At 32.6% G+C, this 27,908-nt stretch overlaps 1 protein-coding gene across 1 annotated transcript; it reads right to left on the bottom strand.

Moving 5' to 3' along the window:
• Positions 1 to 422: 422 nt before the first annotated feature.
• Positions 423 to 27,455, bottom strand: LOC139494989 (uncharacterized). The gene is made up of 3 exons (XM_071283107.1): positions 26,959 to 27,455; positions 3,366 to 3,503; positions 423 to 594 (listed from the first exon to the last, which is right to left on the bottom strand). Exons 1-3 carry the CDS (start codon positions 27,068 to 27,070, stop codon positions 473 to 475), a joined length of 372 nt encoding a protein of 123 aa, XP_071139208.1. The 5' UTR covers positions 27,071 to 27,455; the 3' UTR covers positions 423 to 472.
• Between the last annotated feature and the right edge of the window lie 453 nt (positions 27,456 to 27,908).

Here is a 27,908-nt window from a genome sequence, read left to right on the forward strand (position 1 = left end):
TGTTGTACTGTTATACCACTGTCCCACGTAAGGGGAGGATTTGGGATCCCGCTAACATGTTTAACCCCGCCACATTATGTATGTATGTGCCTGTTCAAACTCAAGAGCCTGTAATTAAGTGGTTGTCGTTTGTTTATGTGTTACACATTTGTTTTTCGTTCATTTTTAAAAAAATAAATAAGGCCGTTAGTTTTCTCGTTTGAATTGTTTTACATTGTCATTTTGGGGCCTTTTAAAGCTGACTATGCGGTATTGGTTTTTCCTATTGTCGAAGGCCGTACGGTGACCTATAGTTGTAAAATTCTGTGTCATTTTGGTCTCTTGTGGAGAGTTGTCTTGTTGGCAATCATACCACATCTTCTTCTTTTTTTTATATAATAAAAACAAAAGTTGACTAAAATGAAAGATCAAATGAACAAACGTTGAAAATATGTTGATTTTAATGACAGTATAGATCATCGGAGAAATAATGTTATTTTCTGTGTCTGACGCAAAATGCAACTCTCATCATGCGGCACATCTCATTCCATGGTGGCATTATTCCATAATCTCTTTTGTTCACTGAGCCGCCAACTGAATCCATCTGCCTTCTATCTGAGTGTAAATGGAAATTAGTTAGAATATAAGATATAGAATAAAATGGATAAAACAAAATAGGGAAATATGGTATAAATGGTATTATTTTAATTTTAGTTTCTTGTGTACAATTTGGAAATTAGTATGGCGTTCATTATCACTGGACTAGTATATATTTATTTAGGGGCCAGCTGAGGGACGCCTTCGGGTGCGGGAATTTCTCGCTACATTGAAGACCTGTTGGTGACCCTCTGCTGTTGTTTTTTATTTGGTCGGGTTGTTGTCTCTTTGACACATTCCCCATTTCCATTCTCAATTTTATAAAAGGTCATCATGAACTTTTTACCACTTACTCTCTAATATGCAAAACCCATCTCACATGTATGTATGTAGATATCTCCTTTTACGGAGCACCCCTTGAGTGCTGTGAGGGTACATTACACTAGTAGAATCCATGTACACTCCCTATCTGGATTAATGGTGATCTGTCACTTACGTAGTTAGACCTTCATATATAAATAAATTTCAAGCCCAACAAAGATTATGAGTTATATGAAGAAAGAAAGGTCCGTATCTTTTTTCTATTTAAGTATGAGTTAGCTGAATAATTGTTGACGTCTCTGAATGTTTTTGTCGCCAAAACAGTAATATCAACAATGACTTCGCTAAATAGCCATTTACTATCTCAAAAGATGCTCTTTAATATATAAAAATTTCGATGACGTACTACTAAGATCGTTGAATGACATAAAAATGCAGATTTAACTATAAAGTATTAAAAGGGTTTTCTTTGCTTTAAATTGATCGGAGGCCATAAAATGTTTAATCTGTTTCTTAATACAACAAAGTTGATTTATTTGATGGAGAACAATGACGTCATCATTGACTTAGACGACAATGAATAGGTTTATGAAAATGTAGTTATAATCTTTGAAAGGGTTATTAAAATATAAAGAACATCAACATATTAATTTGAACACTAATGTATTATAAACTGAACGAAATAAGCACACATTGAAAACAGTTAGGATAATAAAATAAACGTAAAATCTCTTTTGGGAATTTTCTGTGTTTATATCTGTGGTAATCCCGTATTGTTATAAGAAAAAAACGTACCACTCCCTCGCCCACCCGTACTACTAATACACATAAAAAGAGTCAAATTTAGAATAATCTACAGCACATTTGCAGATTAAAAATTACTGAAAAGCTCAAACCTTAGCTTACAAAAAATCAACATAATCTGTAAACTACATATTTAACTCAGAAAAGTACCCTTGCGCAGGTGCTTGCTTACTGAAGGACGGTATTTTCAATTTTTAGAAAGAACCGGTGGTTGTAAAAGAAACGTTTGAGATCAATGTCCATTTACATTGCACTTGTTTTTGGAACTTATTTTGACGCCATTTATAAAACAAAAAACACAATAGTAAGAATTATAACCAGATAGACCTTTGACATGACCGTTGGTTTACTCATTTGAATGGTTTTACAGTAGTCATTGTGTGGGCCATTTATAGCCTGCTGTTCGGTGTGAGCCAAGGCTGCATGTTGAAGACCGTACTTTGACCTATAATGTTATGAGTACATTTGTAGTTGATCAATTTTGATACAATTCATGAGCGCGTGTGTTATCGTATTAATGGGTATAATTATACAACTTTATAGTGAGGATTAATTGTACAGGAAAATGAACATCACTCCTTAGAACGTTAATCTATCCAATAAATTTACTACATTTTACGATATTTCGGTAAAATGACATAATAGTTTTCCCAATACAAAAACAAAATATTGTTTTATGATTTGCAGTTTTCCATAGGAGTAATAACCATTATAAGTCAAGTAATATTTGCATTTTAGTGGTAAGCAAACACGAATTCTCCAATAATCATAAAAAGTAAATTCACAAAAATACTGAACTTCGAGGAAAATTCAAAACAGAACGCCCCTAATCAAATGGCAAAATCAAATAATGAAACACATCAAACGAATGGACAACAACTGTCACATTCCTGACTCGAACACATAAAATGTAGAATGTAGAAAAATGGTGGATTAAATCTGATTTTATAGCGCTAACCCTCTCACTTGTATGACAGTCGCATCAAATTCCGTTATATTCACAACGATTCGTGAACAAAACAAAAATAATAGACAAAATTGTCAGAATATGGGTACAGCATTCATCACTGGGACACAATCTCGAAACAAATAAATATTTACGTCACTTTTAAGCACTGCATTTAGGCTATGTCGTTTGAGGAAGCCGGAGTGTCTGGAGAAAACCACCGACCTTCGATGGGAAAACTGAAAATCCCAGTCATTTAAGATTGGAGTCAAGTGCACCCGAACGAGCGGGGTTTAAACTCACAACATTAGTTTTCACTTGCTAGTGATTACAGTAGTAACTACTTAGACTACTCGGCCTCCGAGGCCCCTAAACAAAACGAAATAGTATCTATACCAGTGACCTCCTTGCGATGTTTGTAACATGTACAAAAGTATTAGAGATATGGATTTGTAAGTTTAGTTTATGACAGAAGATTGAATGCAATAAAATGTGTAATCACCAATCATATAGCAATAATAGTTCATTAGAGAACAGCAATGGCATTTGTAGTAAATATGTTAAATCTGTTACAGGAGATCAAGAAGAAGGTTTTGCTCTTTATTGCATTCCATACGGTGCCCTATAATTGTAAACTTCTATGTCATTTTGGTCTCTTGTAGAGGGTTATTATTAACAATCATACCACATTTTCTTATTTTGTTATAAATACACATACCTTTTTTTACTTGAAAGGACGATTTCGTATTTATTTTTCGCTTTTCTTCTTGAAAACTAAATTCTTGTAAATTCTGTAAAATTTCTATTAGAGTTTTGCGTTGAAGCTCTGTATTTTGTCGTTCTGACGGTTCTATATCTGAAATAAAGTAACAAACACATCAAACTTATTGTCGTATGAATATCTTACAGGTTTAGTATAAATAAAGGCAACAGTAGTATACCGCTGTTCAATAGTCATAACTAGATTAAACGAAACAAAAACCGGGTTACAAACTTAAACAGGGAGAAACACATCTCTTATAAGGGGACAACTACGGAATAACAGAAACGTTGTACTGCAGCAGAACACTCCAAAATGTATAAGAACAGACTTTTTGACAACAACTGCCATAGTGCTGACTTGGTTCAGCTAGGACATTTAAAGAAAGACAAGGTTGGTTGAACCTGGTTCTATGGCTAGCAAAACATCTAGCTTATATGGTAATGTTAAACCTACGATACAAATACCGTACACATAAACACACAAGTAGAATACTCAGGAAATACATAAACTAATTTATTAATCAACGGCAAATTTAAGGAAGATACATGCAAAAATGACTGCAACTTCATTGTTTATGCTGTAAAATTCCGTTTTAAAATGTATAGATATGTAAAATCGAAAGGATTTTCAATTGTATAATGCCATCATATATTGAACAGTACCAATGATAAAGCAGCTACAATCCCCACAGAGCTACATGTATACTACCTGTGGACACTTACTGTCCCTCTGAGGGGCTATACAACAGTGGTCATTGTACACGAAAACAGTTTTAAAGTTATATTTAGCGCCAAATTGTTTAAATAACTAACCTGCTGATTACAACTTAAATAAAGGCAACTGTGGTATACCACTTTTCAAAACTCGTAAATCGATGGAAAAAAACAAAATCGGGGTAACAAACTAAAACTGAGGGAAACACATTAATATGAGAGGAGAACAACGACACAACATTAAAATGTAACACACACAGAAACGGACTTAGCATTAGACAAAATCCGATGAGAATAACAAATATAACATCAACTCCATATACATGAACTTGGGATAGAAAAGTACCGTGACACGTTTTATAGTAATGTGAATTCACACTCAAATATAACTTAGAGAAAACAAACGACACAACGGAAACACAACGTTAAAATATAACACACACGTATTTATACTTAATAACCCTTTTTTCATATCAATTTGTTAAATATTATACGATACTGATAGTATAAAGTCACCGTTTTTTTCTGAATAAAAAGACTTAATTTCAACTTATCTTTCAATTAAATATCTTTCTTCAATAAATTCTATTCGTCTGATAAAGTATCGATCACTGTTTTGACTATTTGGAGAGGCCTCCATTATGATTTATTTGTTGGGATTATTAGCCAGTAAATTACCTTTCCACTCAGACTGTCAACAAGTGTAAATACTTATAAAGTCATTTGTCCGGATACAAAATCACTATAAATTGTTTAAATAAACATCGGATTGTGAACGCCATAAAATGTTTTGTAAATAGTAAAGACAAGATTTATAATTTGACTTGATGATTTGACCGTAATGCTTTCTTCATGTAAAAATAACTTCAATATTTGAATATGATTTTGTTTCTAAAATAGATAACTTTTACGTAGATAGACAGAAGTATTAAAAGACAGCAAAAGAACAATTATCATGGGTTGACGTTGATGATAATGATGTTAATAATGACGGGTTGGTGTTGAATGGTACCCGTATGTTGTAAAAGCGAAATTGATGGTTGACTTATATAACCCTGCTTTGTACTTGATCTAAGAACTAAGTCGAATCTCAATGTGTAAGTTTACAATGTAGCTCTAAAAAGTCCACAGGAATTTACAGTCATCAGACTTAAACATGGTAATTAGACAATATACGTATAGTGTCTTGAAATATGAATGAGAGGTTGTACCGAGCATTTTCCCGTTTCGTGTCGAATACAAATAAATTTCATGTTTCAAGACATTATACGTATATTGTTTTTATACTGAAATCGATAAAAAAAAAATTAAAAAAATTAAAAAAAATATTGATTAAAAAAAGTGTTTGGCTGATTGCAGTATAATTGTTGACAGTTGTCTCATTGGCAATCATACCGCACCTTCTTTTTTTATATAAGCCAAAGGTTTATCCGTCAACCTCTCGCAATCGATGTCAAAATGCATCTACAAGACTACCTTCAGGTTGTTAGTCACATGTATCATGGATTAAAGAACAAATAAACGAAAAGTCAACAACAATCACACAAAAAATATACATAGAATATCAAGACCCTATAAACATTCTGGTTTCATGCGATAATTACATAGTAATGGTTGTCGTTGACACCATGTTTTGAAATCGTAAATGTATACCAATCATGGGCTTATTTAGAGAAACTAAGAAAGAAAGACATTTCAGAAAGACGAGAACAGATGAACAAACAAATTTAAAAAAGCGTGGTCAACTCATTTATATAGACAAAGAACGTCAAGACTTCAAAATATTTCCAAGGACACGGGGTTCATGCTCACATATGATGGATCCTTTGTACAATTATTCCAATATAGAAAGTCCAAGAACTTCAAAAATGCAATATGATAATTTATCTCTTAGCTATTGTAATATTTGCAATTAAATTGCGTACAATAGTACACTTCTCTTTCATAGAAACGTCTGCAAAATCACAATAACGTTCGTTACCATCCCCTCCTTCTTCAATACCCCAAATGAATAAAATGAATAGACTGTTCAATAATATGAAATTATACCCATTTAACATATGGTAAATGACCGTTGAAAAAAAAAATGATAATTTAATAAGATTATAAATAATTATATAACTGACTGGTTAGTAGTGGTTGCTAATCTTGACGCCATTGTTAGACAAATACGACTGACCTTTAAGGATGATCGCTTGTAAGATTTTGGATTTTTGACAGATTTTCGGAATCTGGTTTTATCCATTTGAATGCCTTAAAAAATATTGACCATTGACCCCCTTTTTTCTTTTTATAAATCTGTTACTTGTATAATAATAAGCCATCTGTAAAAGTTTTATAAAATCGTTGTTATTTTTTAATAGTTTTTGAGAACTTAAACTTGTCAATGATAAAGCTATGAAAAATCAAGAGAGAACATTTTCCTGCCAAACTTCCAATGGCTAATATCTCAAAAACAAGCACATTAACCCATATATATTTTTTGCTTTATTGGTTCCTTTATTTTACACCTTTCAATATATATTAATGTTATGAAAAGCTTGTTATTTTGAAAATGAGTAGCGAACCTCCTTAAGTTATGTACTAATTTAGCATATAATTAATTTGAAATATCATTTTAGGATTCAAATGGCAAAACCTAAAGCTCAAGCACCTTCAAACGAATGGAAAACATTGTCATATTCCTCACTTGATACAAGCGGGAAAGAACCGAAATATGAGGTAATATGAGTTAAATTGTATTGTTCTTCTGTCACGTCGATGCCACTGCTGGTAGAGTTTTAATTCCCCGAGGGTATCACCAGCCAATCTGTACTGACATGAATTATCATTGATACGGTCATATTTATAAATTAACTGTTTACAAAACTTTTGAATTTTTGAAATACTCAGGCTTTTCTACTTCAGATTACCGTAGCTGTATTTAGAAATTTTTTAGGAATTTTGGTTCTCAATGCTCTTAAACTTCGTACTTTATTTGGCCTTTTTACCTTTTGTAGACGAAAATATAAATTTCAATCCTGGTATATATGATGAGTTTGTTTACACACAAGCTGACAAAGACATACGGATTCTATACAACGCTTCATTGTTTCAATTTGAAAACTTCAATTCCAATAATGGATGTAAGATCGTGGGAGTTGTAATATCAATTTCTCTTGCATTTCGTATTAAAGAAACTATTATTTTTCCGTAAAATATTTTGATTTCTTGTATTTTCTTGAAATTACTAAACTAAAATGAGTAAATTATACATTATATTGTGGAGTGATATAGGATTACAGTACATGCATTAAATTGGTGACTTTTAATTAAACTTTATTTTCAAATATCGGCTTCTTATTGTGAAGAAAAATACTATATTTCCGTTTTGTATCTTGCTCTATCGACGCTTAAAATAACATGGCAGATTTATTATTTAACAAGGGAAAAGTAATAATTTGTACCATTAGTCGAAACATTGGTAATACCGAATGAACATTAAAATGGAAACATCGAGCTTTTAACCAAAACGAATTTATAATCCTGTTTTAACAATAACATGAAATATATTTTATATGAAAATCGAATTATAGGGTCAATACGTATAGTTCACTTCGAGAAAATACATTCAGAAGAAAAAAAATATCAAATAAGTCCCACATCACAAAGACTCTTCTAGAAACGGTATCGTTTAAAATGGAAAAAAAATGTGTGAAAATATTAAACTTTTATTTTATTTGAAAAATTAGGGAAAAAAAGAAATAAACGGGGAAGAAATTTAAAGTAGTGAACATGAAAAAAAAACGTATGAAAATATTAAAGGTTTTTTTTATCTGAAAAATAAGGGAAAAGTAGAAACAAACAAGGGGAAGAAAGTAGTTTATCAAATGTATTTCAAAATAAAATATCAGATCAGCCCGTTTGGTAATTCAATAGTATTCTAACAGAAACCTGCCGTGGTCTGCACGTATGTAATATGTCTGAGTGATCAAATGAAGTAGCCGTTTATGGCTGATACACTTTAGCAAATGTTTCAAAACGTCCGATATCGAGTAGATACTCACAGAAAAGAAACTTTATTCTTCAAAAATCAGACTTAATATCTCTATTCATAACAAAGGTATGGATATTTGAAAATAAATTATAATAAAATAGAGATACTTTACTTTTTTCCAACAGGTAGGTACAAAGCTTATACAATAATATGTACATTATTAATTAAAACACAATAGTTGTATGCCCCATTTCTGCGCATTATGTTTTTTAGTATGTGCGTCCGTTCGTTCGTCCGTCTGTCCCGCTTTAGGTTAAAGTGTTTGGTCAAGGTAGTTGTTGATGAAGTTGAAGTCCAATCAATTTGAAACTTAGAACACATGTTCCTTATAATGATATGATATTTTTAATTTGAAAGCCAATTAAGAGTTTTGACCCCAATTTCACGGTCCACTGAAAATAGAAAATGATAGTGCGAGTGGGGAATCCGTGTACGATGGACACGTTCTTGTTTCTCCTGTTTCGTTCTGAGAACATTGTAAAATACATTTTATGTTTCTGACAAAGCACGTACATTGTCTTAATCCTGCATTTTACCACCCGGCGCTTGACTCCGTTTAAATCCAAATCATTGTCTCTGATTTTTCAGAGAAATCGACATCATTTCAACGCGGACCTCGAAGAGATTCTCATAATGAACTGGGTCGCGAAAAGAAAGATCCACATAACCGCTTGCACAACATAGACGGGGGGCAACAGCAGATTTTATTTGTGCAAATAAATTAATTTATCTGCACCATTTCAAATACTTGGTACATGGATATTTTAATACAAGAAATTTCTTGGTATTCCTAAACAGAAGATTAACAACAAAATTATTTTCATTTACCTGTGTATAATATGACGTATTTGTTTTTCAAAGTTGATGTTTTTCTAAAATCTGTTTAACATTTTACAGCGGTTTTATACTTTTACCTTAGTTTAAACCTATTTATTTACTTTTTACCTTAACTATTCATCCCTTATTTTTATTAACTATGTATTTTCATTGTATCACAGATAATTTTTTGTATGTTTATTGTGTATTAATTTGTGTTACTACGTTTTTTGATTGAGTTAAGCCTTCCTATTGCTATTTATAGTGTGTCTTTCTATTTTGTGATGTTACACTATAGTTTCGGAAAAGGGAGGAGGTTTGGTACCATTAAAACGTTTAATCATGCTGCAAATGTTTGCACCTGAGTGTCCTAAGTAAGGAATCTGGTGTTCAGTGGTTGTCTGTTTATGTGGTTCCTAAGTGTTTCTCGGTTCTTGTTAATATATAGATTATACCGTTGGTTTTCCGTTTGAATGGTTTTACACTAGTCATTTTTTGGGCCTTTTATAACTTGCTGTTCGGTGAAAGCCGTGCCTTGACCAATAATTGTTTACTTTCATAAATTGTTACTTGGATGGAGAGTTGTCTCATTGGCACTCATACCACATCTTTCTATATCTATGTTAACAAATTGAGTAAAACCTTAAAGTCAAAGCATATTTAAGGGTATGAAAATGTACACATAAATGCATACATAATTATTGCTATGAATTATTTTCAGTACAAATCATTTTGCCATTTTTGACGAGAATATCACAATCATTGGAAATTATACAATGATGTCCGTATTTGGTGATTCATAAATTCATTGTTTGTAATAAATTAATTATGACTTATAACATATTTTTGTTTGACCAAATTTGATATTGGGGAAAGGGGGTTCAATAATGAGACCCTAACTCTTATCAAAAAGGCAATTATTAAATCGTGACATTGTGACCTAAGGCGGGGGCTCACTGGCTCATTTGTTAATTTTTGCTTTCTGTAGTAGGCGTGGTCTATGTACGGTGACCAGACACACAGTTGACTTGTCCTGTTGATAGTAGACATATACAGTTACCACACGACATAATAATTATCGTCGATCAATTACGGATAATAGAAATAAATTAAATTGAGTCTCATAGTTTATACTGTATATGACAAATTACTAAGAACATAAAATTGAAAATTGAAACGGGGAACGTTTCAAAGAGACAACAAGGGGGGTCGTCAAAAGAGTGCAGTGAGGAAATCCCGCACCCGAAGGCGGGCTTCAGCTGGCCCCTAAACATAAATTAATGTATGATAGTTCTGTAAAAATGGACGTCACACTGAACTCCTAAACATATAATTGAACCAAAATTAAAAAAAATAAAAAGTGTACCAGACTAACACACATCTTTTTACAACAATAGTACGACATTAAAGAACTAATGATACATTTGACCGACACGAACCCCACCAAAACAAACCAAATCCTTTTTAAGAAGTTTTAACTTAGGATACACATTTTAACGTCTTTTGTTTCTTTGTCAGGTTCGTTCTTCATAAAAATCCTCAAAACCGTACAAAATCAATTTCTAGCGAAAACTTTTGGATCCAGTTCACCTAAATACCTTTATGTCTTGAATTTTATAATAAACAAATATAGTTTTAATCATATTAGAACCTAAGCAGTAGCTACATTTCATACAATCTATTAAAAAGCTTATAAATTTTTATAATATATTTTAAATATTATCCGTCTATCTGTTTCCGCAATATATTCCTTCACATTTTAAAACTCTTTTATAGTTTACTATAGAGCATGAGTTTTTCTTATTGTCAATTCGGTGGTCGATACGGTGGTCAATACGTGGTCAATCCGGCGGTCGATAGTTAATCCTTCACCATTGTTCAATCATAGATGTAATACCCATCTATGGTTCAATGTTGTGTGATTCATTTGTTTAATTGGAAATTCTATATATTTAATAGAAAATCAAATTATATGGGGTACCAATCAATAACACAAAATAAGTACATGCACAGCCAAAAAAAATAAAACAAAACAAAACAAAACAAAACAAAAAGCAAAGGAACATCGCCTTTCTTGCTGTTCTTCATCTCAAAGTCACAATTAAGCCACAATGATGCCACAATTAAGCCACAATGATGCCTTCAACCTGGGAACACTATATCTGCTCTGGCTTCATTTTTTGTACAACACGTAGCAATTAAAAAAAAACAAATTTTCTTATTTGTATATTTGTGTTTTTTTTTCGTCTTCAGACAATATCAACTAAGTTATTATCAGCTTTGTACTTTGTTACCTACATAATACATACTATCCTTAAGCTTTTGATTTGAAATTTCTAAAATTCTAAATACTATATACATGTATGTGTGTATGGTTCTAAAACATGTACAATAGGACAACTTTATTTGTGTTCTTAAGTAGATAATTCTGATTTTTAAACATCGCCTTTATGTACAAACGATGGATTATCTGATTCAACGCTCTTGAATAACCCAATAATGTATCATAAAATATAAGCTCTTCAGTGATTAAGATTCTAAAACAGGCTAACTGTGCATAATGAAAAGATATCAGATAGCCATTATTTTGCATGATTAGTTTCGTACATTGTTTTCGCATTTTTATTGTCCTTAATGTATCCTCGTTGACACAGACGACAACTCGGAACACTTCTGTTCTCCTATTGTTAACAAGGATTTAATTTGTAACTACATTGTTTACGAGATATTAACCGGGAAACGCGAGATTTTCTATACAGTCATACTGAGGCAAATTGTCGATAAAACATTAATAAATAACATTAATTGATGAGGTTTAATTGCTTCATTGTCTTTGATCTTCTGAAACAAATATTGCCTTCTGGAAGACATTACATTTACAACTTCAGTTTTAACATTTTTTGTTTATATTTCTTGTGTTCAATACAAATCCGACGTTTTTTACGAAGTTTTTGTTTATTTTCTGCTGAACGCTGAAAATACAATCTTTTCGAAATGATTTAACTGTACCTTGTTTATTTGTTTATTTGTTTTTATCGCTTTGAGATTTTTAATTAACACATCAACAAACCAACAATTATTTATATTCTATGATGATTCTAATTCTGTGGATAAGAAAAAAGATAAACAGATATGTCTGTGGCTGTATTCTTTGTCATATACTAAAAGCCAGTTTTTATTTTTCATTAGTTATGTAGTAAATTTAATACCACTTTATATTAAAACTTAATGTCAACGGAACATAACAATGTTAAGAAATAAACGTTCACAGAACAATGAGATTTTAGTGAAATCGTTAAGTTCCATGGTACTTTTTATTGACAGCAACTAAAATATTAACAATCCAACTATTCCCACAAAAATAAAAGTAGGAAGATATGATAGGATTTCCAGTAAGACAACTATATGTCAGAGACCACGGAGCGATAATGTAAATAACTACAGGTCACCGAACAGCCTTAAACGACGAGAAATTCCTTATACCGTAAAGTAATCTAAAACAGATCTGATATTGTTATATCAACACACCACTAAAAAGCTTGTGTCATGTCAAATAAAATGGACAAGAGCATATATGGTAGACATCAACTATTACTGAATGACATGCTCTAGATGTAGAACATCAATTTAAGGAATGTGGCGGGTACTATTATGACTAGTTTGCACTAAAACCCCATAATGATTTAATTGCAGCGGCATATGTATACAGTGTAGGTAAACAAAAACACATTGCGTTAACAAACACGCCCTTTTTTCGGTCAACCAGGTCAAAACAAGAGGTCTAGCAAATTTCCAGTACATATTTTTTTTGTTATCTTAAAAGGAATCAAAAACGTTTGTTGCTGTAGCAAAACTGATGGACAAATAAAACGCTCGGTATATAGAAATATATCTACGCAGTTTTTCCTGACAATAAAAAAACCAACAAGAAGTAAAAAAAAAAAAACCCAACAGATATATAGGTCTTTAAAACAGCAACGCAACAGCAAATTTACACAGCTATCAGAGGTGTAAGTCTGTAAGACAGCAACGCAATTTTTAAGAAAGAAATTCAAAAGTTTATGAATGAAGGAGTTATTGCCCTGTTCTACTGTTCAACAAATTCTGATAGTCGAAGCAATGCTGAATTTATCATTATTATTGTAGAATGCTAGTTGTTTCTGGAAAGGGTGAAGGTTGGTACATATTTAAACGTTTAAGCCGCTGCATTTGTTTGCACCTGTCATAAAACAGGAACCTGATGTTCAGTGGTTGTCGTTTGTTGATAAGGTTCATAAATGTTTTCGTTTCTCGTTTTTCCCCATATAGATTAGAACCTTGGTGTTTTACACTAGTTATTTTGAGGGCCCTTTATATATTATGGACTGCTGTTCGGTGTGAGCCAATGCTGCGTGTATAGATGATCGTATGTTTACCTATAATGGTAATACCATTATGGTATACTTCACAAATTGACTGTTGGCCCTCATAAAACATCTTCTTATATTTAGTTGTTTAAATCCAGACTAATTTCGTAATACGTAACTGAAATATGCGTTGTGTATTTGAAGCTAAATGTTGCTTTTGTTGTTGCTTTATTTTGTTATTGCTTTGTAGTTTTTGTTTAGTTTTGTTGCTGTTGTTGTTTTTGTGTTTTTTTTTTTATTGCTATAAAATAACATTAAATCAACCCTAATTTTTCATATAATATTTTTCAATTAACCGTTAAGGGCAAATTATTCAGGGTTAGTTAAACAATATAAAAATAGAGACAACTTCAAGTCGTATAGATCTGTTTTATAAAACAATAACTAACATACTTGGATTTCCTTATAGACAAATATAGATTATAAATGAAAAACATAATTAAATATCTATTTTGAAAACACTTTTAGTGAATGTGATCTTCTTAAAGTGGATATTAATGTTTATGTTTGCAGCTTATGGTATTTGAAATATCATCAGTTTCCATATTGAATTCTGTGTGGGGACTAATTCAATTTAAACAAAATAAATATGATAGTGTAAAACAATTCTTTATATTAATCTAAATGGTTATATAGTATGGTTGTTTCAAAATTTCAGAATAAAACTAAAAGAAAAGTGCACGGACAATTAACTATCAATGGAACACGAAGGTACAACATGAACACTGAATTGCACCAAAAACAAACGCAAACGCCCATTAAAAAAACAAAATATTTGATAACAACTGTCATAATCCTGACTTGGTACAGGACATTTTAAGAACAAAGGGTTGACTGAACCTGGTAAATTGGTTATCCAAACTTATATAAATGTATAGATCAACCTTGATAGTGTTTATAAAATATATGGAGTGTTATTTTTAATCTTTTCTCCTAAAAATTCTATTGGAATAGTTTCTGTGTAAAGAGCACACTCTGTATATGAAGTCAGTAAAGTGTGAACAAGCACGTGCATAACGTATTAATTAAGACATGTAAACACCATACGACGGGGCAGATGGTATGTTACTGCTGAGAAATGGGAAGTTGATAATTGGGAAGTTGAAATCATACCGTTTGTCATAAATGTTTAGTGTGAAGTCGTTTGTCTATGTCAATTTTGATTACATCCCAGCTCCTTTGTTCTAACAGGGGTGATCTGAGCCGGATCACCCCTACCAGATCACCCCAGTTTGAGTTTCTTTGTTATGCATGCTTTCCTTTGTTCTGTAACATTTTGGCGGGAATGTCAAATCTACTATAAAACTTATAATTAAATATACAATTATACGGAAAAGACTATCTACCAAAATTCACGTTGAAAAAATCCAATGTATATGCTGGGATTCGAACTCAAGACCTTTACCATATCAAGCCACGACACAACCACTACTCCAGGACGACTGGATACAAACTGTCAGTAATTTAACATACTTAAAGGAAGCAAGATATTTTTATAAGTGGGGCGAGTTGTCAGACCTGTATTCAGTGGGGTTTAAACCCTTTTCGTTAATAAGTGAGTTGTCAGTGATTGTTCAGTTTGATTTTACACTTTTTCAAAAGTGGGGCGAGTCGGTAAACAAGAGTGGGGCGATAGTTTTCATAAAGTGGCGATATAGATTGGGCCGATTGGCCAGTGGGGCGAGTTGACATTGTTTGATATCTACTCATCGTGTTCGGGGGTAAAACAGGGTATAAATCATATAGTGATGTATAAAGTATATTATAATGGTTGTGTGGCGTTCTTAACTAGATTTTATGAATTGTAAATGGTTTTTCGTCTAATCTAAAACAGCTGGGATGTAAAATAGTTATCCCACTAGGACTTGGTGTGTCAGTGTTAGATCACCCTCTGGCCTCCGGCCATCGGGGTGATCTTACACTGACACACCGCGTCATCGTGGGATAACTATTAAGGAAAAGATCAAGTTATGAAGCAGTCCTTCTTGTATCAGTAGTAAAATAATGTGGTCTTAATGTGCATTAGTGTAAAAAAGAAGATGTAGTTTGATTGCCAATGAGACACAGGGGTGTATCCAGCCATTTAAAAAAAGGGGGCATCCCAACCCAGAGTTAAAGGGGGGGGGGGGGGGGGGGGGTGTTCCAACGATATGCTCCCATTCAAATGCATTGATCGTCCAAAAAAGGGGGGTCCACCCCCGGAACCCCCACCCTTTTCCCCATCCGCCACTGAGACAACTCTCCACAAGAGACCAAAATGACACGGAAATTAACAACTATAGGTCACCTATAACAATGTTTACGTTTATATTCATTATACAGAAATATATTTTATAGTATATAAAAGGTAGTTAAAATCAAAATTTCACTTATTTGCACACCATGGTCATTACTTTCAATGAATAAATAAAAAAGAAAATTACATACCAAAACGAAAATTAAACTAATTTAAAGAAGAATATATTCTGTAATAAAAAAAAAAATAATACTTTCAGTCCTTAAACATTATTCAGTACACGGAGTAATCTAAGATGGTCTGAAAAGGCCTTATGTATTTCTGTATTCTTTATTTTTTTGGGGCTATTACTCATTACAAATTTTGCCCTTTATTCCGTTTTCTTTATATATAAGCACCCTATAAGGTGTTTTGTCGATGTTTATTTATTTATTTATTTTGTTTGCAGACTGTTCAATAGTTTCGACTCTTTATTCTAAGAATCTATAAAACCATCCAGACCCTTAATTTTTCAAACGGAAACTGTGTACTATTTTAACACAATCGGCATTTCCCCTTTATATACCCAATCGCTATCTTAGATCGCTTCTGACTACGTTGTGTTCTATCTTTTAAACTATTGATCTTTAAGCACTACGTTTTCTCATTTACATACATGTACTCAATCACTAAATCGCTTACGAATACATTGTTATGTAACAATATGTGACATGTCTTTACTTATTCTTTTGTTTGCCTAGTTGGAAAGTCCGGAAACTGTAGAACAATGCGTGTTCAGGAAATATTTCTAGAATTTAAATATTCGTTATATAAGTTTTAATGTCGCAGATCTAGACTATAGGTACATGTACACTGTAATAGTACATACAAGCATGTGATCCAAATTTTATTGCTCCTTCAAAAAGTTAAACGAAATTCACGTTCTTTAAAATCTAATTTCGGTTTCTTCAGTAAAACATAACTCATACAACCACATTGTGTTTACTTAATAGGGAAGCATACTAATCCCCAATCGATGCCCAGTTTAAATTTGGTTTTACTTCATACAAAAATCGTCTATTTATAAGAAAGAGAAAACCTGAGTATTAGTTATAAACTACATGTAGCTTGTAAGCATATTACTAACAAACGATAGTACAGGATTACTTTTTCTTTCTTTCATTTTTTAGTGTATCAATATGGTGACCTGTATTTGTGGACAGTCATCTTTGTTCTTTGGTCATAAATGAAATAATTGTCCATAAACAAAAATCATGCCACATCATTTGATGAGTATCAATTATGTTACCAATGGATAGTGTTGCGCCTACCGCTGCTTTAAGGTGCATAAACTTTATAATTGTCGATTAAATGAGGCAAGCTATCGTCACATATCTATATATTATATTGTTTTTAAAGTGGTTATCAGAGTTAATTTTTTTCATTAATTGTCAACCTTCTTATGAGCGTGTCACGTATTAACAGGAAGTCATCTTGCCATGTGATTACAAATGTAATTGATAGTCACGATTAATGACAGAAATATTTCTATATAAAGTACCCGAGTCGATATCTGCATGTATCTTGTAAATTAATAAGTCATGCAAAATAGACCCGGAAACTAGATCCAATTAACATAAACCCACTCAAACTCACTTGCTACCTTATTGCCTGCTGGTACTTGCTCTTTGGTCGGGTTGTTGTCTCTTTGACATATTCATAATTTCTACTCTCAAAGTTACATATGACTACCGTGAATAGATATAGGAAGATGTGGTATGAGTGCCAATGAGACAACTCTCTATCCAAGTAACAATTTATAAACGTAAACCATTATATGTCAAGGTACGGCCTTCAACACTGAGCCTTGGCTCACACCGAACAGCAAGCTATCACGGACCCGACAAATTACTAGTGAAAAACCATTCAAACGAAAAAAAAACAAAACAAAAAACAAACAAACAACGGTCTAATCTATATAAAAAACGAGAAATCAATTAAAAAATATTTCGAAATATAATTATATGAAAAGTAATCAATCACAGATTTACTGAAATGCAATTGCGCAAAATTTGATTTTAAAACAGATTTTTTTTAAGATAATCTGACACAATGACATGGTGTTACTATGACCTATATTTGTTGGTACAATGACCTGAATTTGATGGTACAATGACCTGAATTTGATGGTACAATGACCTACATTTGGTGTTTCAATGACCTCCATTTGGTAGTACACAGTACTGTATTTGGTAGTACAATGTACCGTATTTGATGGTACAATGAGCTATATTTGGATGTACAATGACCTAGGCCTATATTTTATGGTACAATTTTCTGCATTTTGTAGTTCCACTGTCCTTGTACAATACCACATGACTTAAACGCGTATCTTCAATTTCTTTTTATTAGCCTATTGAAATGGGAGACATGATCAACCGTTTTACTTTGGTATTGAACTCAGGATATCAAATCATTCTAATATTTAAAAATAGCATTTTTTTATTGTATGATCACACTTATTACAAATATATAAAATATAGGACAGACATTAATTTCCGATGCTATGAACAGATTTTATAGTATCTTCTCGCAACGCGTTGGAATTCGTTAAACATTCATTAAAAAAACAACCACAATAATTTGACAACGTCATAGAACTTTTGTGACTGTTTAAGACATAGTGAGGGAGTTTACATTTTTTACCGTCATCCTGGATTACAAAGGATCTGCCAATCTATTTTATTTTTTGTTTTTGTTAGTGAATTTTCTATAATTATGAAAAACGTCTTACTAATTTGCATTTGATTTGATTTATATTTATATTACATACACATTGTATTTCAATTTTTCATGAACTATTTTAACAAATGCATATTCCATAGATCCCCACCTTCATTTGTTTCTTATCAACTACGAACAAAATACGTCAAAGGTTGAATATTACCAAATTTGGATGTATTGCTAGATAATCATTTTTTTTCTTTGTCCAAGAATTAAAAATGCATACGGATATTTTCCGGTAAAAAATAAATATACAAAGATTGTACATATTATCGTCCTCTTTTCTGGGATCTGAGAACACGACTTACCCACTTAGACTACGTAACGACAGTCGGAGTGTTTGGTTTCTTGAGAATCAAGACGGGAGCCGCATATAGAACAAGAAATGCTTACACTTCAGAAGCACATGCAATGACCGCCGGTTTTCGAGAGTTTCATGTTGCTCATTCTTAAGTTTTCTATGTTGCCTGCGCATGTTGGTTTGTCTTTAAATTCGCCATTTCAGAAACTAGAGGACTATGGGTAATCTCATTGTTCGTACACCAAAATGAAAATAACGTTACGTCATTGGTTGCATTTCAATTGTTTAGAACGTTTTTAACCAATCACAACGTTTTGGTGTACGCTTTTCCATATATTACCCAGAATGCATTAGATTCTGAAACGGAGAATTAGGTCGTTTGTCTGTATTGCCATGTCATTGTCAGTGTATTGTCGATTTGTTTGTTATATCCACCTGTATACATTTTTTTAACCAATAATTATAAGTAGAAATAATACAACAAAACTGTCTGTGATTATAAACTGAAATGTTACTAGGAATAAAATGGAGAATGGAAATGGTGAATGTGCCAAAGACACAACAACTCAACCATAGAACAGACAACAGCCGAGGGTCACCAATGGGTTTTCAATGCAACGAGAAACTCCAGCACAACGAGGCGTCCTTCAGCTGGTTTCTAAACAAATATGTATACTGGTTCAGTGATAGCGGACGTCATACTAATCATACTGTATCCGAATTATACACAAGAAACTAAAATCAACAATCATACAATACTAACAAAGGCCAGAGACTCCTACCCTGGGACAGGCGCCAATGCGTCGGGGTTAAACATATTGTTTAAGATCTCAACGCTCCCTCTATATATTTAGCTAATGTAGAAAAAACGCACAATTATTATCTAGTGCAAATATGACATCAGCCTCCCCCATGAACTATTATCGATAATGAATATGGTCAATAACTGACCATTTAATTAATCTTACTTGATTGCCCAAGTCAATGACCAACAATGAACTATATGAAAATTGTGAACAAGAAATATCATACATTTACATAATTGATGTGGGGACTTTCTTTACTGTTCAAATGAACTGGAAAGTAGTTATAATGTTATCAGATTACGAAAATGATGTTCATTCATAAAAGTTCTATATTTGTAGTTTCTGACATTTTATTTTCTTAACTAAAATATAAAGTATAATACACATTATAAAATTGGGAATGGAAACATCTAATGTCATCATGTTCTCTGTATTACCATTAGAGTTGGTTCTGACTTTCCTTGTACTGTTCATAGGTTTGTAGGTGTAAGGTGGAGTAATCATTAAACTTATTACAATATTGAACAGAAATGAATAATACGATAGGACTTAACTAGGAAGTACTGTTATATATCACAGATTTTACTGATTGGTGCCAATTTCTAGCGTGACAAGTACATGCATATTCAGAAACATATCCTATATTAGTCACACTACTCTGTGCTAAACTGGCTTACACACGACTTGGGCGTTTACGGTCTTTACATGCCAACTGAAAATAAAGGTTTTGGTCAATTACAGTCATAAGACACACGACTAAGACGCTTGTATGCTAACTCATAAGCAAGATTTAATGCGCTGTAATGGCCGCCCATGACTCGGACGTTTACGTGCTATCTCACATGCATGGTGTAAGTCGTTTTTAGTCATAATTAAGACTGTGCGCTGTACTGACGAACACATGACTTCGACGCTTACGTGCTAAGACGTAATTGACGTATTCAGACTGTTAAATCCCATGTACTTGCCGGAGACGAATCAAATATCAACAACTTATACACTTTCAAAACGAGCATTTTAACCTGAAACTAAAAATGACACTAAAATAATGTGAGCATGGATCCTTTATAAGAAAGGAGACGACTATTTTGATTTTATACGCGTCACGCTTTGTTAGAACTTATGTAAGAAAGCTCATTTATTTTAATATTTAGTCTTAAACTCAATTATAATTTTCTAATATGATGTAAACCGGAAGGGCTAAAGATTTAAAGTTTAGACAAATGTGTATTGTCTCCAATTTCCACGTTTTGCAAGTTTAACTTGTAACATCCTATAGTAATCCTGTGATAGTCCTGTCGCGAATAAAAAAAAAAAGATCTGGAGTATGTATAAGTGAAATAAGGAAAAAGAAAAAATACAAATATACCGTTAAAAGTCTTGTGTATTAGTGATTCTTAATGATGTTCCCTTGTCATATTTTGAAATTTTTGTCAGATTTTCGGAATCCTCTGGTTTTATCGATTTGAGTGCCTCAAAAAAGTTTGCCCATTGACCCCCATTATTCTTTTTATAAATCTTTTAAATGTATAATTATAAGCCTTCTGTAAAAGTCTCATAAAATAGTTGTTATTCTTTAAGTTTTTGAGAACTTAAATGTGTCAATGATAAAGCTATGAAAAGTCAAGAGAGAAAATGTTCCCGCCAATATTTCAATGGCTAATATCTCGAAAACAAGCAAGCACATTGGCCTATACATTTTGTTTTGACTCTTTTGGTTCCTTTTTCAATCCCCTATCAAAATATTATATATATATACTTTTGTTATGAAAGGCTTGTTGAAACTGAGTAGCAAACCTCCTTAATCTGAAGACTGACCTATGGTACACGTGAAGACTGCGGACCTATGGTACACGTGAATCTGAAGACTGACCTATGGTACACGTGAAGACTGCGGACCTATGGTACACGTGAATCTGAAGACTGACTTATGGTACAACTGAAGACAATAACGTGTCGTGCCCATGTAGTATCAAATTGCTATATATAGCAAAGTTTATTCTTGTATTTACTTGATCTTACTTGGGAGTCCATCTTATAAATTGCCAGTTAGACAGAGATATCATAAAACTAAAATAGATTCGAGATAATTTGTAGATTTATGACTACGGTGATGGCATGGGAGCACGCCAAATATTTTAATAATATTTCATTATTGGCGAATATTATTTTATTGTTGCATGTAAATATAATCCGAAATGTTGTTTTAGTCATCATCAAGTGTAGATGATGCGGGGTAACTTTAATTGGACAGGATCCCAACACGCAACATAAGAATACAAAAATTAAATAAAAATAGAAACTCTCACAGTTCTAACTTCAAATGGGAATCAGTGGTGTTCACCAATGTGTCCTATATATCTTATATAACATGACTTTTGTACTAAGGTATATTTAGGGGGGATCTGAGACAAGTGACTGTGACCTTGTTTAAACAATATGAGCCATATTTATATGTGGTCATCTAATATTTAAGATTGCAAATACTGTATTGTATGATAACACAAACACACAAACACACACAATTACGATTTCTACAAATACAACCTGTAAAATCAAAAGAAAGTCCGATTATCTATATTTCCATCTATAAAAGACTTTTCAGTGACGTTCAAATAAAAAATAGTTAAAAAGCCAAATAAAATACGAAGTTGAGAGCATTGAATGCAATTAAAAAATAAATTATTCCACTAATTTAGATCTCAAAAAATATTTAAATCCTCATGTAACATTGCCATGTACCTGTTCCAAATAAAGAGCTATTTCCATTGCTGTCTTACGCTTTAAAAAAAAAAAATTATTTGGATAATTTGCTGTAAATCGTCAATCTTTGCCATTCTTTGATTTCATGCACCAAAAGTTAAGAATTAAAGTTTGAGCTGAACATGTTGTATCGAAAATTGTCTATTGTTGAAGATTTAATTTTCTTGTCTGTGTGTCTCTCTGCTGTCTCATTTGCTTATTCCCCAGGGCCTCTTTTTCATAAATGGACATCAAATTAAATTACCTTAATTGGTTTCCATCAAAGCAAGGAGATCTAAATTGTTAACTGATAATAAAAATTGCCAAATTAAATACACAATATTGTCTACACACAATTCGTAATGTACGTGTAATACTTGCCACTGGACGTTGTGCAACCAGCAATCAAGCAATCTATCTATACGATTGGTTCTGACAGAGATTGTAGGAAAAGGGTAGGGGATAGTAACCTATTTTGTGTTGTCAAATGTATACTTTTAAAGTGCACTGTCTGCATTCAAGGAAGTCTGAGCTAGAAAAATTAAAATGCCTGTTAAATTTAGATAACTGGCGTAAGTACCGCTACTCAATCAATGACACATTAACCTACTGCCAACCCATCACGTGACTGTTTGAATCATTCAAATCGTGAAATTCTTCTCTATTGTCAACTGCAACGTTTCAGGAAATTTGACGTAAATATTCACAAGGAAGTGACACAAAAATAAAGAAAAACCCGAGTGAACTCCGTATTTCGAGGGCACAATTATAAAGGGAAAACCGGGTGACCTCCGCAACGCAAGGATCACACAGAAATACATAAAGTGTTTCACGAATGTACTTTTTAATCATGCTGAAAATGTTATCTTTCTCTTTTATTATCGTTTAATGCAGTGACACATTTTGTAAAAGAATTGACGATATCTCGTATTTGATAAATAAACTATAAACAGAAACTTAATGTTTAACGATTCGAAGTCGTTATTTAAATAGTGTGGTTGGTTACATAACCAGTACTTTTGCTAGTTGTCCAGTTGTGAACGATGACATCACATTTCAAACATTTGAAGTTTAAAAAAGATTTCACAAATGTATTATGAAAATTGATAATACAGAAATATGAAAAAAAAAAACAACAAAATAATTGTCAAGTATGACATGCTTTGAAATGTTGGGAGTGTTACAAATGAACATGCATTCATCAAAAACGTACAATATTATGATTTTACCCTTGCAATATTATACTCTTCAATGTTTTTTTCAAGATTCAAACATATATTTTGGTGGTATACAATTAATCTTCATATTTACTAACGCGTAAAACAATCTATACGAGAAATAAACGGTCTAATTTCTGTACAAAATAATACACGAAATTAGTTATGTTTCAGAGAAACATACGACAACTACTGAATTACAGGCTCCTGACTTTGAACCGGAGGAGAACATTATAGCGCATTGATAGGACATTTGAGCGAGAAAAAAAAAAATCAGACATTTTAGCCCCAATGTAGAACCCATTTTAGCGCCTGATTTTATACACTTTTTAGCGAAAATGATAAATGTCAATGCCAATTTTAGCAAAATATGTCTAACCCTTTATAATATATAATACATAAATAAAACTTTAATAGACTTAAGACAGCACAATATAAAACATATGATGTCCATTAAAATACACCACTAAATGTCTAAAAGATTTAATCAAATGTTAAAAGTTCGTTCTGATCTGGAATTTATATCCTAGAGAACGCACGTCTCCCAATTGATACGATATTCCCGTACTTGCATTTCCTGTCATGAGTTTTCTTGATAGAGGGTTGCTGCTAACAAGGAAGCTATAAAACCACGAGTTCGAAATGATGAAGTTGAAATCATCCCTTCGTAAATTTTACGGAAGCCATCACGAGTTGGTTTACCGTTATGGAATAACCGTTTCACAAATGATATCGAATATGTTCCTTACGTCGTAACTACAATCCCCTTCCCTTTCATAAATGTGACCTACCGAATTAAACTATTTACCGGATTTGTTTTCACATAAGCAACACTACAGGTGCCACATGTGGAGCAGGATCTGCCTACCCTTTCAGAGCACCTGAGTTTTTGGTGGGGTTCGTGTTGCTTATTCCTTAGTTTGCCATGTCGTTTTATGTGTAATATTGTTTGTCTGTTTGTGTTTTTTGTTTTTATCCATGGTGTTGTCAGTTTTTTTTTTTTTCGATTTATGAGTTTGGTATCTTTCGTCCCTCTTTTATGGGTTCTATTGAATTGCATTTATAGGAACTGCATATTCTTTCTCTTTATTTGGTCTAGATTTTTTGCACAATCGTCTTTACTTCGTATTTTTACATATGTTGTTGTTTGCAATTTGATAATAGTATAAAAGAAAAACGTAAATAGCTTGATGATAACTATAAAACTGCTCGTTATAATGGGCATGGAACGACTCTGGACCATTACTCGCTTTGAATTACACTCAACTTCTGCCCAAAGCTTGGTGAGTATTATTCAACCAGGTAAGTTTTCGCTAAAATAGGCTATCGAAAGTACAGATGAACGGATTAATCCGGCGATAAAATTGGCTCTAATGTCGGCGCTCAAATGTCCCCTAGTAGTATAAAATATTTCGCTAAAATGTCCTGCGCCCCTTTGAACAGGCATATACCGAATTTGGAAGGGTTAAACTAGTTTGAAGCCACCAACCCTTCCCTATCATGGGACAGTGATGTAAGTGAAGTATAAAAATCAGGCCGAACTCATGAGATACATACACATAGAAATGTATCTACGTGGATTGGTACTTGTACAATATTTATTATTAGATTTTAGAAAAGAATTTGGAGCAATTCAAATACACAGTTCCGAAATTATATTTACCAACAATTAATGATAATTGATAGATAAGCATATGTTATTCATATTATTGAATATAGATAAAATTGATTTTGGTTTTGACACGTTTTTTTTTTTTTTAAGTTTACACTTAACACAAACTTCATGAAAAATAAGACGTATATTTTTTTACCGCATATTTCTGGAACTAATAGGCTGAAATTCGTTGAAAGAAAACAATAGAACAAAAACCGTTATATGCAAAAGGAAATGAAGACAGGCAAAAAAAAAAAACCCAACAACAATGAAAGAGGGACGAAAGATACCAAAGGGACAGTCAAACTCATAAATCTAAAACAAACTGACAACACCATGTCTAAAAATGAAACAGACAAAAAACAACAGCACACACGACACAACATAGAAAACTAGAGAATAAACAACACGAACCCCACCAAAAAACTAGGGGTGATCTCAGGTGCTCCGGAAGGGTAAGCAGATCCTGCTCCACATGAATATACACATTAAGTTCGAGGATGTAGTACAATTATGCAATAGCTACGTGTACATCATAAAACACACTATCGAAAGACGAAGCGGCAGAAGATGTTAAGACTAAATATACGAAAAGGGGATATGATACACAAGACTATCTATGAATTATCGTTTAAAAAAAACCCCGCTGAGGTAAAAAGATAAGATCATTGGTTTTTGGTACAGTTAGAAGGTTTCCAACTTATTTATGATAAATCCTATCGCAAATTGACAACATGTTCAAGTACCAAACCCTCTTTGTAGTCTTACTAACGGTAACCATAAGCCTTAGGGTACAATGGGATAAAATAATATGTTCATCCCTGAACCTCTCTCGGCACTCGTCAGTCAGTAAAACCCTTGCTTTGCTTAAGTAAGCCGTCTGTTTTGGCTTGTCGGGATGTATAAATACACAGCCACGTTCAGTTTGAATGGGAGCGTTAAATTCAATTTCGTCGTGTAGAGCAACTACAACGTCTTCTCTACGTTAACGTACCTTGCAAAAACTCTTTCAACATTTTTTTTTTATTTTTTTGTTATTGTTGTGTTTCTTTTGATTCTAAATTTGGCGAGTTTAACGATTTAAGGAGAAGGAAAACTAGTGAAGCAGCTGTTAATCTTAATTGAAGGCAATAATTATCCAAGTAAACACAGACTTTTCACCATACAATTTTCAAAGTCTCAAATAGCAGAACGTTTCACATATCCAAGAGTCATTTTTTCTATATGATTAAAAATTAACGTCGAAAGGAGTTGGCCAGACGTTAATCTTTAACAAGAGATCTGAAGTCATACATGTTAGACATATATAATGGGTATATTACATTAATACAATAATCTGTCTCCCTAATCTCGTTTGACATTTCCAATGATGACATCATTAGCATCATTCACCAGCAACTATTAGTTTGTAGAAATAACAGCATTAGATTAAGAGAACAGTACACCTTTGCTACAGAAATTAATCTTCGTTGGTAAACCACTGGTTATACAATTGCATTTAAATAATCATCAATATATAGCAATTATGATATTAATTGAATTTGAATATTTTATTTATGTCTCGTTTGATAATGTAACTTTCTCATTTCTATGTGTTTCTGGTGCAAAATCAAAGAAGCTATTCCGAAGCCCGACCTTTCTCATGTAAATTTCTTGATTTTTTTTTATCTTGCCCATTTCCGAGTTTGGTTATCTTCAGCTTCTACTGGTTGTCGAAAGCATTTTTGGTGCAGTAAAATACGTACCGTTAATGCTATTACTATTCAATGGAGTCGTCTGGAATTCAAGTTATATCTATAGACAAACACATATAATATAAACTATAATAAAATAATGGAAATACATAAAACTAGCTTACCTGTAACAAAAGACTGTTGTCTAATATAATAACCACTGCTATAGTTCGTCAATAAAACTAAAACTAGAAACAATGTCTTGGATATGTATAAAGCTCTCGCGCTTCCCATCATATTATATTAATTAGTTTATTTCTTCTTTCTCACAATCGCTCTTTCGTCTGCCAATCTTTTGTTAATTTGTCGTTTCAGCAATTTTCTTTTATTTCATTGATATTGAACGCTGTTACTTTGTAGAGGGTTGACAGTTTATATCACCTGACTAATTCAAATTAAAAATAGGTGCCTGTTTTGATTATACTTAATACAACTGTATGTTCCAGTCGCCTTGGAACTTTACTTCACTTCTAATGCTTAATAAATCTCCCTGTCTCCTTGGAAGTTGACGTTCTTGTGTTTGTCCTTATAAAGATTACGTTTCAGTAGTTAATATCATATCGCCTACAAGTTTGACGGAGGTGCACGTTTTAAAAACTTAGTCCCGATGTAGATATAAAAGTTTATACTTATGCTAGTGATTCGCTTTAAAGAAGAAAATCCATGCACACATGATCTGAAATGTACTCCGCGGTGATTTGTCTCAACGTTTACGGAATAGTAATGAACATTTTATAACATTGCACCGGTTTATATCAATACAATTAAAAAATTAATGTCGCGAACTTCGCCCTCTCCGGAAGTTATAAATTCTTTAATTTATCCGTAATATTCTTGCAGTTCAACACTGTGTCTAAATAAGATCAAATCTGATTGGTTGTTTACTGTGGAGGGTAATGTTATCGGTATTTATGGTCTATACTGTTTGTTCGTGTAAATATTTCTATATGATTTATGATAGTCGATATTATTACAGTATAATATACTCACCCACTCAAAATCAGTCAAATTTATTTCGCAGTTTATCAACAAATTTATAAACTTAAAAAGTAATGTTATATCATTGAAATCGTTG

Source organism: Mytilus edulis, chromosome 11 (assembly GCF_963676685.1).
Source record: "Mytilus edulis chromosome 11, xbMytEdul2.2, whole genome shotgun sequence".
In the NCBI taxonomy this organism is placed as follows: domain Eukaryota; kingdom Metazoa; phylum Mollusca; class Bivalvia; order Mytilida; family Mytilidae; genus Mytilus; species Mytilus edulis.